The sequence below is a fragment of the Pimephales promelas genome, chromosome 8 (genome assembly GCF_988280905.1).
Source record: "Pimephales promelas chromosome 8, fPimPro1.hap1.1, whole genome shotgun sequence".
Taxonomy (NCBI): Eukaryota; Metazoa; Chordata; class Actinopteri; order Cypriniformes; family Leuciscidae; genus Pimephales; species Pimephales promelas.
In genome coordinates, this window is record NC_142776.1 from 27765517 (window position 1) to 27777931 (window position 12415).

The following is a 12415-nucleotide window of genomic DNA, read 5'->3' on the forward strand; positions in this document are numbered from 1 at the left end:
AACTGCAGGCAGTTTTTGTAAACAGCGAGTGTAATTTGACACTATCCCCACCTAACGCAAAACCAGCTTCTGACGCAGCACCGGATGTAACTGGGCATGCTGAGACAAACCCTGAAGCGATCGTGCATAGAGCCTATTTGAAATGATTTAAGCTTTGTGACATGGTGCATTATAGTGCTGGAAGTAGTCATCGGAGGTACAATTCTGGTTTTGTATTAAAATTATTTATTTTTTTTATTTAAAAAAGTATAAATCTCATCAAGTTAGTGTTAATATTTGTACATTTATTACAAAATAATAATAAGGCAGTAATAATTTAAACAATGTATTTTATTTGTGAACTGATGTTCTGATATATATATAATTAATAATTACTGCTAAACCCTTCCATTGCTACTTCCATATCTCTTGTATCATTTCACTCTCTCTCATTTCTGACTGTATTAAAAATGGCCCTGGAAGATTTCCGTATTCATTTTAACGTGCATGGAGGACATGAAACTTTGACGGGTGGCTAGAGCAAGAAAATGAAACAAAGAAAAGAAAAAAAAAATCCCTTGCATATCTGTGAACTGGATGCATAGCTATCTCCTAAAAGAAGAACAGCATAAACTCTTGGTTTGTGCAGAACATGGTACTCACCGATCTTTTTGTCTTTTTGCAGGTTGGTTTGCTAGCACTGTAGGAGTAATAATTTAGCGTGGCATACTCCATGAGAGCCGCAAAAACAAACAGGAAACAGACAGTGACAAAAAGGTCCATTGCTGTGACGTATGAGACCCTGGGTAGTGATGTCCGTGCCACCGTGCTGAGAGTTGTCATGGTTAATACTGTTGTTATTCCTGCATAATCAGAAGAGGATATTAGATGGAAAGACTGGTAACAAGGGAAATGCCTGCTAATGAAAAATATGAGCTAAATCATCTAAAGCGTACGCTGACATGGTTAGCATGAGTAAAATGTAGTTTGATATCTCGGCTGAATACAAAACATTATTATTTTTTGGCTCTAACCTAATTATGCGATACTTTTTCACTGAGCAGAGCTGATTAAGTTCCATCTAAAACTCCATTGCACTGTTTGTTGGACAGAAATAAAAAAAAAAGCTTTTTTCCAAAATCTAGTGAGCTTCCACACTAGTCTAAAATAGAACATCATAAGTGATTGACTTGCTCTACATAGGCAGTGCCAGGGTTTCTGTCACCTCTGTTTGATTTATATCTTCTAGCCATCTGTTTATCACGTGTTTTGTGTTTAGTCTGGTTTGTTGTGAGCACATGACTTGTCTTGTATTCCTGTACAAACTGCTATAAGGTAATCAAGCATGGTCAGTCTACACCAGTTCAGAATGTTCACAACCAGGAAAATCCTCACACAGATTTTGCTAAGGGGATTGGTTTATGTCAATAGATCTGAAGGACACGTATTTCCAAATAGCGCCACATCACAGGCTATTCTTGAGATTCGCCTTTGAGGGCCAGGCATATCAATACACAGTGCTAGGGACAGGCTGAACAGTAGGGCTGTGTACATTTACAATATGTATGGACACGGCTCTCGTTCCCCTGAAACTTCGGGGCATACGAGTTTTGAACAACTTGGACGATTGGCTGATTCTAGCTCGATCACACTCAGAGCTCATAGAACACAGAACCACATTACTTGAACACATCGAGAATCTAGGTCTCAAAGTCAAATAGACGAAAAGTTTGCTGTCTCCCAGTCAGAAAATATCGTTTCTGGGCAGAGAACTGAACTCTACAGTCCCACTCAAAATGTTTCAGAAAATGCTGGGTCTCGTGGCCTCAGCATCATCAGTACTCCAGTAGGGTCTGCTTCACATGCGCCTGCTGCAGTTATGGCTAAAAGCGTGAGTACCACCTCGGGCATGGGCCTCCGGTCTGTTTCGCCTCAAGATCGATCTACAATGCGCCATAGCTCTGAAATTTTGGAGAGCAATCAAATGGTACCAGTCAGGTGTAACAATAGGGTGTTCCTCAAGTGTGAGACTGGTGTCCACGGATGCCTCCACCTCGGGATGGGGAGCACTGCTCGAGGTCAAACCGTTCTTTGGCCAGTGGTCAGAATGGGAGAAGCTCCTACACATAAACTGTCTAGAAATGATGCCAGTCGACAATGCGCTAATGCGTTTTTGGCCCCAAAAAATGTCACCACGTCTTGGTCCACTCGGATAACATGTCAGTGGTGGCCTACATAAATCGCCAGGGTGGCATCAGGTCCCGAAACCTTTACAGTCTAGTCGGAACACCTCCTGGTCTGCGCTCAGCACAATCTGTGCTCATTAAGAGAAGCACATGAATTTGGGAATGGACAGACTGTCCAGAAACAATTTTCTAGCAGGAGAATGGTCTCTGCACCCACCGACGGTCCTACTGCTGTGGGAGACATTCGGCAGAGCACAGGTAGACCTGTTTGCGTCCCAAGAAAATGCGCACTTTTCCAAAGTTTTTCTCCAAGATGCGCTGGCTCACGTCTGGCTCCGCTGACCACTCTCTGCTTTTCTCCCCGTCTCACTCCTGCATCAGGTATTGGAACGAATCAGGGAAAACTGATGCTCAGTAAAAAAAAAAAAAAAATAAAAAAAATATCTTGGTTTCCAGTTCTGATGCAGCTGACAAGCAATGGGTACCCGGAAACCTCCCAGAGGGAGTGTTAAACACGTTCATGCAGGCTAGAGTGACGTCTACTAGACGACTCTATTCCTCAAAATGGTCTGTGTTTTCTGGCTGGAGCAAAGCCAAAAGCTTTTCACCCCTAGACTGCAGGGTTACGGAAGTTCTCTCCTTCCTTGAAGAGTTACTGGATAAGGGCAGAACCCCATCCACGATATGTGGCGGCCATAGCAGCGCTTACAACTGGCCAGTCACTTGTGAAGAATCTGGTAATCCGCTTCCTTAAAGGAGCTAAGAGGCTGAATCCTCCCTGCAGTTGCCGCAGGACAGCCAATAGGCACACGAGCCGCCTTGCCTATGTCTGCATGCTGCCGCAATGCATTTTACATTAATTCAAAATTAAGGATAATTTTTGGCTTCAATATCTCATGGAAAAGAGGTTTTCCCCTAGCGTAAAATATTACGCAGTACTCGTTCCCTCTTCTAGAGAGAACCGAGGTTACGTTAGTAACAGAGTATGTTTTCTCCCACGGTGAGTTTTTGTTTGTAGTTTTGTTTTGATTTGTTTTTTTATTACTTAATAAATACCCTTACTCCTGCACTTGAATCCTCGCTTTACTATTTTACCTTTCTGTGACAGTCCGGTCTTTAATACAGGCAATATGAAAGAAAAAGAGAAAAACTTTTAACCACCATAATTCAACACTACCGCAAAGCGCAAATTAGTATTCTTTTTAAAACAACACTATCATATGCCTTTATTGTTGTTTTTCCTTTCAATTTGACACCTGTCCAGATGCCGAAGTCCTTCTCTTGCATATGATAGGAACAGAGACACCTGCAAATAAAAAATAAAAAAAATCCACCCACACAAACACCAAGAATCTTTGAAGCATTCTTAGCTCCACTCTTGCATGGACATTTAGAGTTGCCTCAGAGAACCAGTGACTGTGCCCCTGTTTTGCAAGGGTTTCTATGGAAACAAGCAAGCTTCCTCTATTTCAGAGAAATATTTCGCACCCCATTTTTTTCCCTCTGCTGTTGTTGGCCACGGTGATTACCTTCACCTGTTAGACTGACTTCTTCTGTTACAGTGGCACTTAGTTAAATGACTGCCTGCCTGAGTCGAAAAAGCCTGTGTATGAAATATGCATTTCAAAATGGCACTCTTTCCTGAACTGCTTAGCTCCATTTTAGTCTTATTAGTTCACTCATCAGTTTTTGCGGTGGATAAGAACGACATAACAACTGGCTGGACGTTCAAATATCTGTAATGCGGTATACTTCCTGGTACCCAGGCTGCTGGTTTTGGGGGATGAAATAGTTAATAATGATGTAGACTGGCTGGTAGGGCTGTTTGGTAATTTTCCACCCTAACCCCCATTTATTTACAAATAAATGTTGTGTCATTATACTGTACATGTCTTTGTCACTTCTGATCAATTTCATGCATCCTTGCTGAGTAAAATTGTTAAAAATCTTCATGACTCCAGTCTTTTGACTGGTAGTGTATTTTTATTATTTTTGGTTCTTTTTATATTTAATTTGATTAAAATGATAGTCTATGAATTATTGCTTATTATTTCATTCATCCATCGCCATACGCAAGAGACTGTCCAATTATTCTTCCGGGTTAGGTTGCCAGTTCTTTCCCCAACCCTACATGGCTTGTGACTCGTGCAGACACGCACATTCATACCTACAGACAGTTTTTTGTATTGTATTTGTATTTTCTGCAATACATTCTCAGATTTAGTTGGTCATGTCTTCAAAGACTGACTGACCACCCGGTACTTGATCCCCCATTATTTTTTCTGGGTTCTGTCTTTTCTACATCCTTTTCTATTCTAACCTGGCATTTCCACGGATGTCAACTCACTCACTCACTCACTCACTCCCTCTCCCACATTTTATCTTGGCTGCCTTTCTCTCTGGACTTCATCGATCAAACTGTGCCTGTAAAGCAAATCTCTACTTTTTCTTCTACTCCCTTTCTTTCCACTGAAGGTATAATGACTTCTTTTGTCAGACAGATTAATTGCATTCATCCTTCTTTTTCTTCTCAGAGTATGTTGCCAGTTTATTTCCTTCTTACAAACATAGATTGCACGGGGCCTTTTCTTCCAGTTAGCTATAGGATCAGTGTACACACCCAATTAAAGTCAGTCTATGATCCCTTTCTTATGACCATCACATCTCATGCTTGTTAGCTTGAGAATACTCAGTAGGAACACCATCTCAGGCCACACTTATCTGCTGGGTGCTCGAGGTCATCGAAAAAGACAGCCTAAGAGTGGCAAGATAATCAAGCTACGTCATGAGACAGATTAAAAGCCTTTCTAAATTATGTTGCAAGATACATGCAGACCTCTCATTGAACAATATGGGGATACTTTAAACATGATCAGGGTCTAATTATTTGATAAATAATAATAAAAAAAATGAAAAAATTAAAAAAGAAAAATTACCTTGACAAAAGTGACATTTACCAGGACAGGACATGGACTTAAAGCAGGAAACTATAAAAGAAATGAGTAAAGCCAACAAAAAACAGATGAAGCACTGTAATGAAACAAGAATACATGTGAACAAAAGGACACACTAAAAAGAAAACACAAATATTCTTTTTATAAAAAAACATTTTTATAATGTCTTTCATTCTCATATAGTATGTCTTCTTGGATTGTAGATTATCTGTAGCTGCCAAATGCGTTATTTGAGCAAATAAACACAAGTTAATTTAATAATATAATTAAAAGAAATCGAATCATCCTTCATAACATGGTCGGAATTAACATCTCATACCATCTATAAACTCTTAACAAAATCACATTTGTATTACATTTATGTAACCAAAGCAAAACTAGGAACCTTTAAAATAGTATAATAGTGGCACTTTAAACCTTAAAACTTTGCAGTGTGTATTGGCCAAACTAACTGAATATATTGTATGTGAAAGCATCTTTAATACTGCTGTTTTTTTTTTTAAGAAGTTTTTTTTTTCCACAAAGAAACAAACATCAAGTCACACAATGAATTACAAAAGGATCAGATGCCTGTAGTTACTGAACGTACCTAGTGCTGTTCTGGCTGGAGTTGCATCTTTTTTGATCCAAAAGGAGACCCAAGAGAGCACCACAGTAAGTATGCAGGGGATATAGGTCTGAATTGTGAAGTATCCCATTCTTCTGCTTAGATCAAAATATACAGTCATCACCACATAGTCACCTAAAAGAGAAGAATAAGTTAGCAATGAAAAATCTCTAAAAAGAAGAAGAAACCCATGGTGTCTCAAATACATGTTTGTGCTTCATGACTAAACTTTATTCATTCATTAACAAACCTATAACTCTTCTGAAATTTGAAGGACATATTGCCTTTATCTTTTCTTTGGAAAGCCTTCCTGCCAATTTTTTTTTTTTAAGTTTTTTTTTTTTTTTGTATTTTGTAAGAGACTAACCATCCTTGAAAATCCTCTTAGCTCTGATTTATTTCAAATCTTTTAGATTTTTTCCCCTTTCTTTATTGTCATTTCTTTATTGACATTGTATCTATCATTGTATTGTATCAAGGGTACTTTTAAGTGTTTTTTTGATATAGTAGAGACAAATGGTGAAGCTAATATGCAAAAACTCTCAATAGGGGTTATGCGCAACCGGGTTCTACAAAATGGGTATAACTACTTCCGGCCGTCATCTGCTGAGGTACAGTGTAGTAGTGTTGGGCGATATGTTCCATTTTCATATCGTCCTATCATCAGCCTGTGAGGGGGACGGGGTTTACTTATTTAATTATTAACTTGCTTATTTACTCATTATTTTGCTTTTTCTGGTTATTTACAAAAATAGATAAAAAAAAAGATCCTCCTTATCATTTTTGTAACTGACTCTCATTTTTGTAACTGTCCTCCCAGTGCTCTCTCTGTCTGGATGCAAGCACATATTGCGCACTTCAATAAGCCCAAAGACCGCGAGTTCATGTGTTTTAAATGTCGGGGGAAATCAGAGTAGCCTGGCAAAAATCAGTTTATACCTAAACTTATGACTGGACTCCGATAAAGGAAAACGGGTTAATGCGTTTACATGACCACCTGCATTGTCAGTTTATTCAGGATAATTGGGTTAAGAATGTGCATGTAAACACGCTCATTCTCTGAAAGTGAAAGTAGAAACGACTGAGCTTTCGGTATTTGTATCTGCATTATCACCGCAAGACGACGGATGGATAGCGACTGCCTACGGTATAGCTTAAATTACTGGCTTAATATTTCTCTTGTGGACCTACATTAATGACAGTTAAAAAAAAAATAGAACTATTTTCTTGTTAAACAAGTGTTTGAAGCTGCTTTTGATTTTCACAAATTGTGTTGTGTTCGTGAACTAAAGACTGTCATTAGGCTGATGTCATTTTAGTGATACTGTACGTTCTTGATGCAGCTACAGATGTGTTTAGAATTGAAAAAATGGAAATGCTTAGACCAGTTTTCCGGTTCGAACGCTGGGCGCTCCAATTGAGAAGATAACCCTTATTGAGCAGATTCTTGAGCTATAAAAAAAATATATTATTCAGCCATTGACCATGTTCCCACTAAGATTAACTAAGCCTGGAGAAAATGTCATTCAATAATGCCTGTAGAGTAGAACTTTAACTGAAGTGACATTTTAGCTTACAATCTTCTAGACTAAGAGATTTCAATAAAGCTGCAGTCAGGAGTTATACTTCATTCATGTGAAGTGTGGATACTGACATTCAGAATCACAGATTATTCTTTTTGGAAGTATGACCAATGTAATAATTTTATATTTTTATATAATTATACTGTTCTCAAATTGTTCACGTTAACGTAAGCAAGCATTGCGTGACTACATGTAATTTCCTTCCGATATGTATCCTTGTTTTTCGCATGGTTCCGGTTGCAGTCTAGTTTTTTTCTGTAGCCACACCGAAGACCGAATGAAGTCTCTTGCATTTTACAGCAAGTGAATCTGTTGTCAATGGTGATTGTGTGTTGTTTAAACTTTGATTACAATTTGATGGCAGATCCAGAAAGGTTCAATTATATCAAGTGCTGTGAGAAAAGGCTATAAAAATCCACCTCCAGCATCCTCACACACAATATAGCCTACTAGCAGTGACTCCTCCTTTATTTGTACAGATGTGACGTAATGATGCAAAGACATGCTTAAATCTCCCGTGGAAATCCACAAGTACCACTGGAATTAAAAACATTATTACAAGCTTACCGCTTTGAATTGAGCTAAGTCACAGAGTTTTGAACACTGGCTGGTTATGTATTTTCTCAAATATGTATTTTGGATAATTTTTAACCCCCAAAAATAACATTAAGATGCAGGAGGTTCACATACTATAACAAAAATTCTATACATTTACTGTCAAGAGAAATAACCTCATACAGTATATCATTGGTCGGTCACTTCTATAGAGCATAAAATGAATCGGCTACCTAACGTAACCTCTCTTTTCTCTAGATGAGGGAATGAGTATTGCGTAAGTTTAGCTTACGCTACGGGAAAGATTCATCTTCTCGAGATATTGAAGCCAAAAATTGATCCTTAATTTTGTATTCATTGTCAATGCAGTACAGCACCTAGCAGACCTAGAGTAGGCTGTCTAGTGTGCTCATAGGCTGCCCTGCGGGAACTGCCTACCAGTGACATGGTGGTCCTGTATGAATGGGAGGAAACGCTTCAGAGCGTTCTCGACCGCTATAATCTCCAGACAGTTTATATGGAGGAGTTTTTCCTGGTCTGACCACAGGCCAAAGACTGGTCTGCCCTCGAAGAGAGCACCCCAACCCAAGTTGGACGCATCTGTTGAGATGACCTTTCGTTATGAGACCGTTCCCATAATCACTCCCTGCTGGGACCAGCCGGCCGCTAACCAGGGCTGCACAGCTGTGATGTAGCTCTCAGTCACTCTGATCCGCTCACAGCCTGACTTCCAAGCTCAGTGTGGCACACGAACGGCCAGCCACCATTGTAGTGGGCGCATGCACAGCAAACCCAGCTGAAGTACCGCAGCAGCTCAAGCCATGTAGCCTAGCATTCTCTGGAATGTCTTCAGAGGGACGGTGCTACCCTTCTGGAAAGACGCAGCCAGTTGCTGAACATGACGCGCGCACTGTGTGGACAAGCAAGTCGTCAAAGCCATAGAGTCCAGTTCTACTCCTAAAAAGGAAATTGACTGACTGGGCAGTAATGAGCTCTTGGTCCAGTTGACAGTGAGACCTTGGTTTCACAGATGACTGAGGACCACAGCTCTGTAAGACAATATTTCTGTCACTGACTGTGCCAGAATCAGCCAATCGTCCAGATAGTTCAAAATTCGCATGCCCTGATTTCTGCACTTTGTGAATGTACGGGGTGCTAAAGACATTATGCGACAGTTGTGTGCAGGCGAGCAGGTAGTGTCACCGACTCGTTGGCTGCTGAATGACTCACTGCAGTAGCCTGTGTTAAGGGGACTGGCTCATGCTACTCTGAGCAATGTCCGAACTTTGTATTTTGAGCACTTCTTGCGTTGTTTTTGCCTCTTCACAATGACTTGCTTGGTTTAATCCTCAGTTGTAAGTCGATTTGGATAAAAGCGTCTTGTAAATGACTAAATGTAAATGTGGACTGTCAGGGCGAAAGCTTTGACGGTGGTCCGGCTGCGGCAAGATTTGGCCGCGACCCACATGGGGGGTGCGGTCTGCTGAGCGTGATCTAGAGCGGCCGTCCTGTCGCTGCGAAGAATGGCTGGACTGTCTGGGCTGAGCTGGACGCTGTGTTCTGGCTCGTGTAGGCGGCTGGTCACGTGGGCGACCTGCTGCGGAGCTAGCACGACGAGGCAGGAACAGATTCATGGTTTTACAATTACATGCATTCATTTAGCTGACGCTTTTATCCAAAGCGAATTACAATTGGTATATATGTAAGAGGTCACATGCCTCTGGAGCAACTAGGGGTTCAGTGTCTTGCTCAGGGGCACATTGGTTTCTCACAGTGGATTAGACCCTGTGTATCTCACACCAAAGGCATGCGTCTTATCCACTGCGCCATCACCACCCCTGGTTTTCTGAACTTCAGAAAAATGGTCAACGATCCCGTTCACTGCTGGGCCAAAAAGAACAGTGTGGGAGAGAGGAGTGTCAAGGAAAACCGATCATTTAGACTCTCTCATATCAGCCAGCGTCAACCAAAGCTGCCTCTCTGTAACAGTCAACAAGGCCATGCATCTTCTTAGGGCCTGAGCTGCGGACTAGCGCAAAGGGAGAGATCAGTTGCACTTCTCAGGTAATTAACGACAGCTGGGTCCTGGCCTTTCTCGTCCCATTCACGGAAGAGATCGGCTTGTAGGATCTGCAGAACAGCCATTGAGTGCAGGGCGGAAGCTGCTTTTCCGATGTAGGTGTGATCAAACAAGAGCGGATGTGGTCCTGAAGGCTTTAGACGGCAAGGCAGACTTTGAGCACCAAGGCTCAAGGGAGGGATTCTCGGCGAGCGAGTCGCAATGGCCACAGGCTCCAGCGGCCTTTGAGAGCTGCGCTTCTTTCTGCGGGGTCTTGCAAAGGGTGGAGTGACAGCTTCTGTGTTGACAGCTCCGAGTCAAGCCCGCAGGGTCGACATCGAAAGCTCTTCGCAAAGCTCACATCCTCCAGACGAGAGGGCAAGAGCAGTGTGTTCCTGGCCCAGACAGAGAGCGCAGATAACTTGGTGGTCTCCGACTCTGAGCTGGGCTCTGCACGAGACGCATGTGGAACGAGGCATCTTTAAAAAGACGCTCGGCTCTTTTAGATGCAATAAAGCTTGTAAAAAGAATACGACGCCAGATAGCGTAGCTGGCACGGAAGTCTGTAGGTGGCGAAGACAGCCGGCTTCCTCAGGCACTGTCCTAAGCTTGCTAGTCGCTGCGCCCTTGATTGGACGTGACGTCATGCCGGGCTCACTGGTTGGCTGCTGCAGTACCCATAGGGTAGCCTATGAGCACGCTAGACAGCCTGCTCTAGGTCTGCTAGCTGCTGCCCTGCGTTAACAATGAATATAAAATTAAGGATCATTTTTTGGCTTCAGTATCTTGAGAAGATTAATCTTTCCCGTAGCGAAAGCTAAACTTACGCAATACGAGAGAACCTCTCGTAAGAGAACCTGCATTAAACAAATACAAATGTCTGTCTACCAGAAAATACAATGGTGTGATGAATCCAGGACATAAAAAATGTATTATTTAATAATTGAATAATGTAAATTAAAGGGAGATATTATACTGATCATTTTTATTCAAATCGTTGGATGAAAACCCCTGGGTTAGAAACTGTTGCTTTGAACCGAATTTCTAGCTCTAAAGCATACATTATGATATTTACATCATCACTGTTCAAAAGTTTGGGGTCAGCATTTAAAAAAAAAAAGAAATGAATACCTACTTATAACTACTTATAATCCTTATTCAGTAGTGATAATTTGATCAAGTGACTTTTACAATGTTACAAACGATTTTATTAAACTGTAATTATATTTCACAATATTACAGTTTTCACTGTATTTTTTTATCAAATAAATGCAGCCTTGGTAAGCATAAGATATTTCTTTAAAAAAAAAAAAAATAAATACTGACCCCAAACTTTTGAATGGTAGTTTACATCAGCCTTCGAAGATGATATTTATCAATAGCCAATAAATAACCATCCTTAATTGATTATTATACTTGCATTTGATCTATTGTTTGGATCAGAATAGAAAATTACCTGCAGTTGTCTTAATTATATCTGTGGTGTTCCTCAGGCCCATGAAGTCAAACTGGTAAAGTCTCCATGATTTCTGATCAGCCGCCTGCACTGAGTTCCTCCTCCACTTGTAAATCATTTCATCTCGTGGGTATCCATCTGTAATTACATAGAGCATAAGCCAGTGACCCCAAACACCCCCTTCACTAGTGATGGATGCCTGAGTGCAGCCCAGTGCCAGGCATCCAACTGCAGCATTTGTCTGTAGCCCAGAGCATGCTAATAAAACGCACATCACAGGCACAAGGAAGATAAAGGCAGAGAGAGAGTAAATGAGAAGTTTGGTTCGATTATACACAGCATCCATCTTGATGCTGACACCTAACCTTAAGACGTATGCCTCTCGTGTACAACCTGTGGCCCAGAAAAGACAGTTCAAACCGCTGTCTCTTGAGGCTCGGAAACTTTAATCTTAAAAAGGATCACTGATGCTGCTCTTGCGTCGATTATTCATGTCTCTTAAGTATTGCTAAGTGTATGGTGTCTCACACTCTTTTTTTAAAGTTCTACCTTAAAGGGATAGTACACTCAAAAATGAAAATTATGTAATCATTTACTCACTCTCATGTCTTTGCAAACCCGTATGACTTGCTTTCTAAAAAGATTTTTTTTTTTATTTCAATGGGATAAAAATATCCATGCCACCACACTTCCATACAATAGCCATACTTTGGAAATAAATCCTTATTCACTGAAAAGCTTGCTAAGTGCCTCTACTCTACTTGCCTAGTTCATGAGAGAAGATGTAATCTCAGATTTGATTCGGATCTTTTCAACGAATCAGTTTACAGTTCTTAAACTGGTCTGAATTATTTGTTAACGACTCAGTACCGGTTTATTGTAATTGCGTTGCAAAGAGTGACCAGAACAAGTCTTCAAACTTAAATAAGGAAGTAAGAAATTCATACAGGTTGGGGAAAAGACATAACCATCTCTTCAAGCAGCAAGAGAGCATTATTTGATAAGTGAGTGGATGCACTTCGCCCAGAGGTTTTGA

General features: G+C 40.8%; 1 protein-coding gene across 2 annotated transcripts in view; it reads right to left on the minus strand.

Annotated features, from left to right (window-relative positions):
* Positions 1 to 12415, minus strand: part of gabrg3 (gamma-aminobutyric acid type A receptor subunit gamma3) — a 130580-nt gene that overhangs the window by 8181 nt on the left and 109984 nt on the right. The window contains exons 6-9 of one of the 2 annotated variants that reach the window (XM_089134259.1): positions 11380 to 11517; positions 5709 to 5861; positions 5102 to 5152; positions 643 to 842 (exon numbers count right to left, since the gene is read on the minus strand). In XM_089134259.1, the coding sequence (XP_088990385.1) occupies positions 643 to 842; positions 5102 to 5152; positions 5709 to 5861; positions 11380 to 11517 (542 nt within the window). The remainder of the gene's footprint in view (positions 1 to 642; positions 843 to 5101; positions 5153 to 5708; positions 5862 to 11379; positions 11518 to 12415) is intronic. The other variant, XM_039689727.2, reaches the window with a different exon arrangement.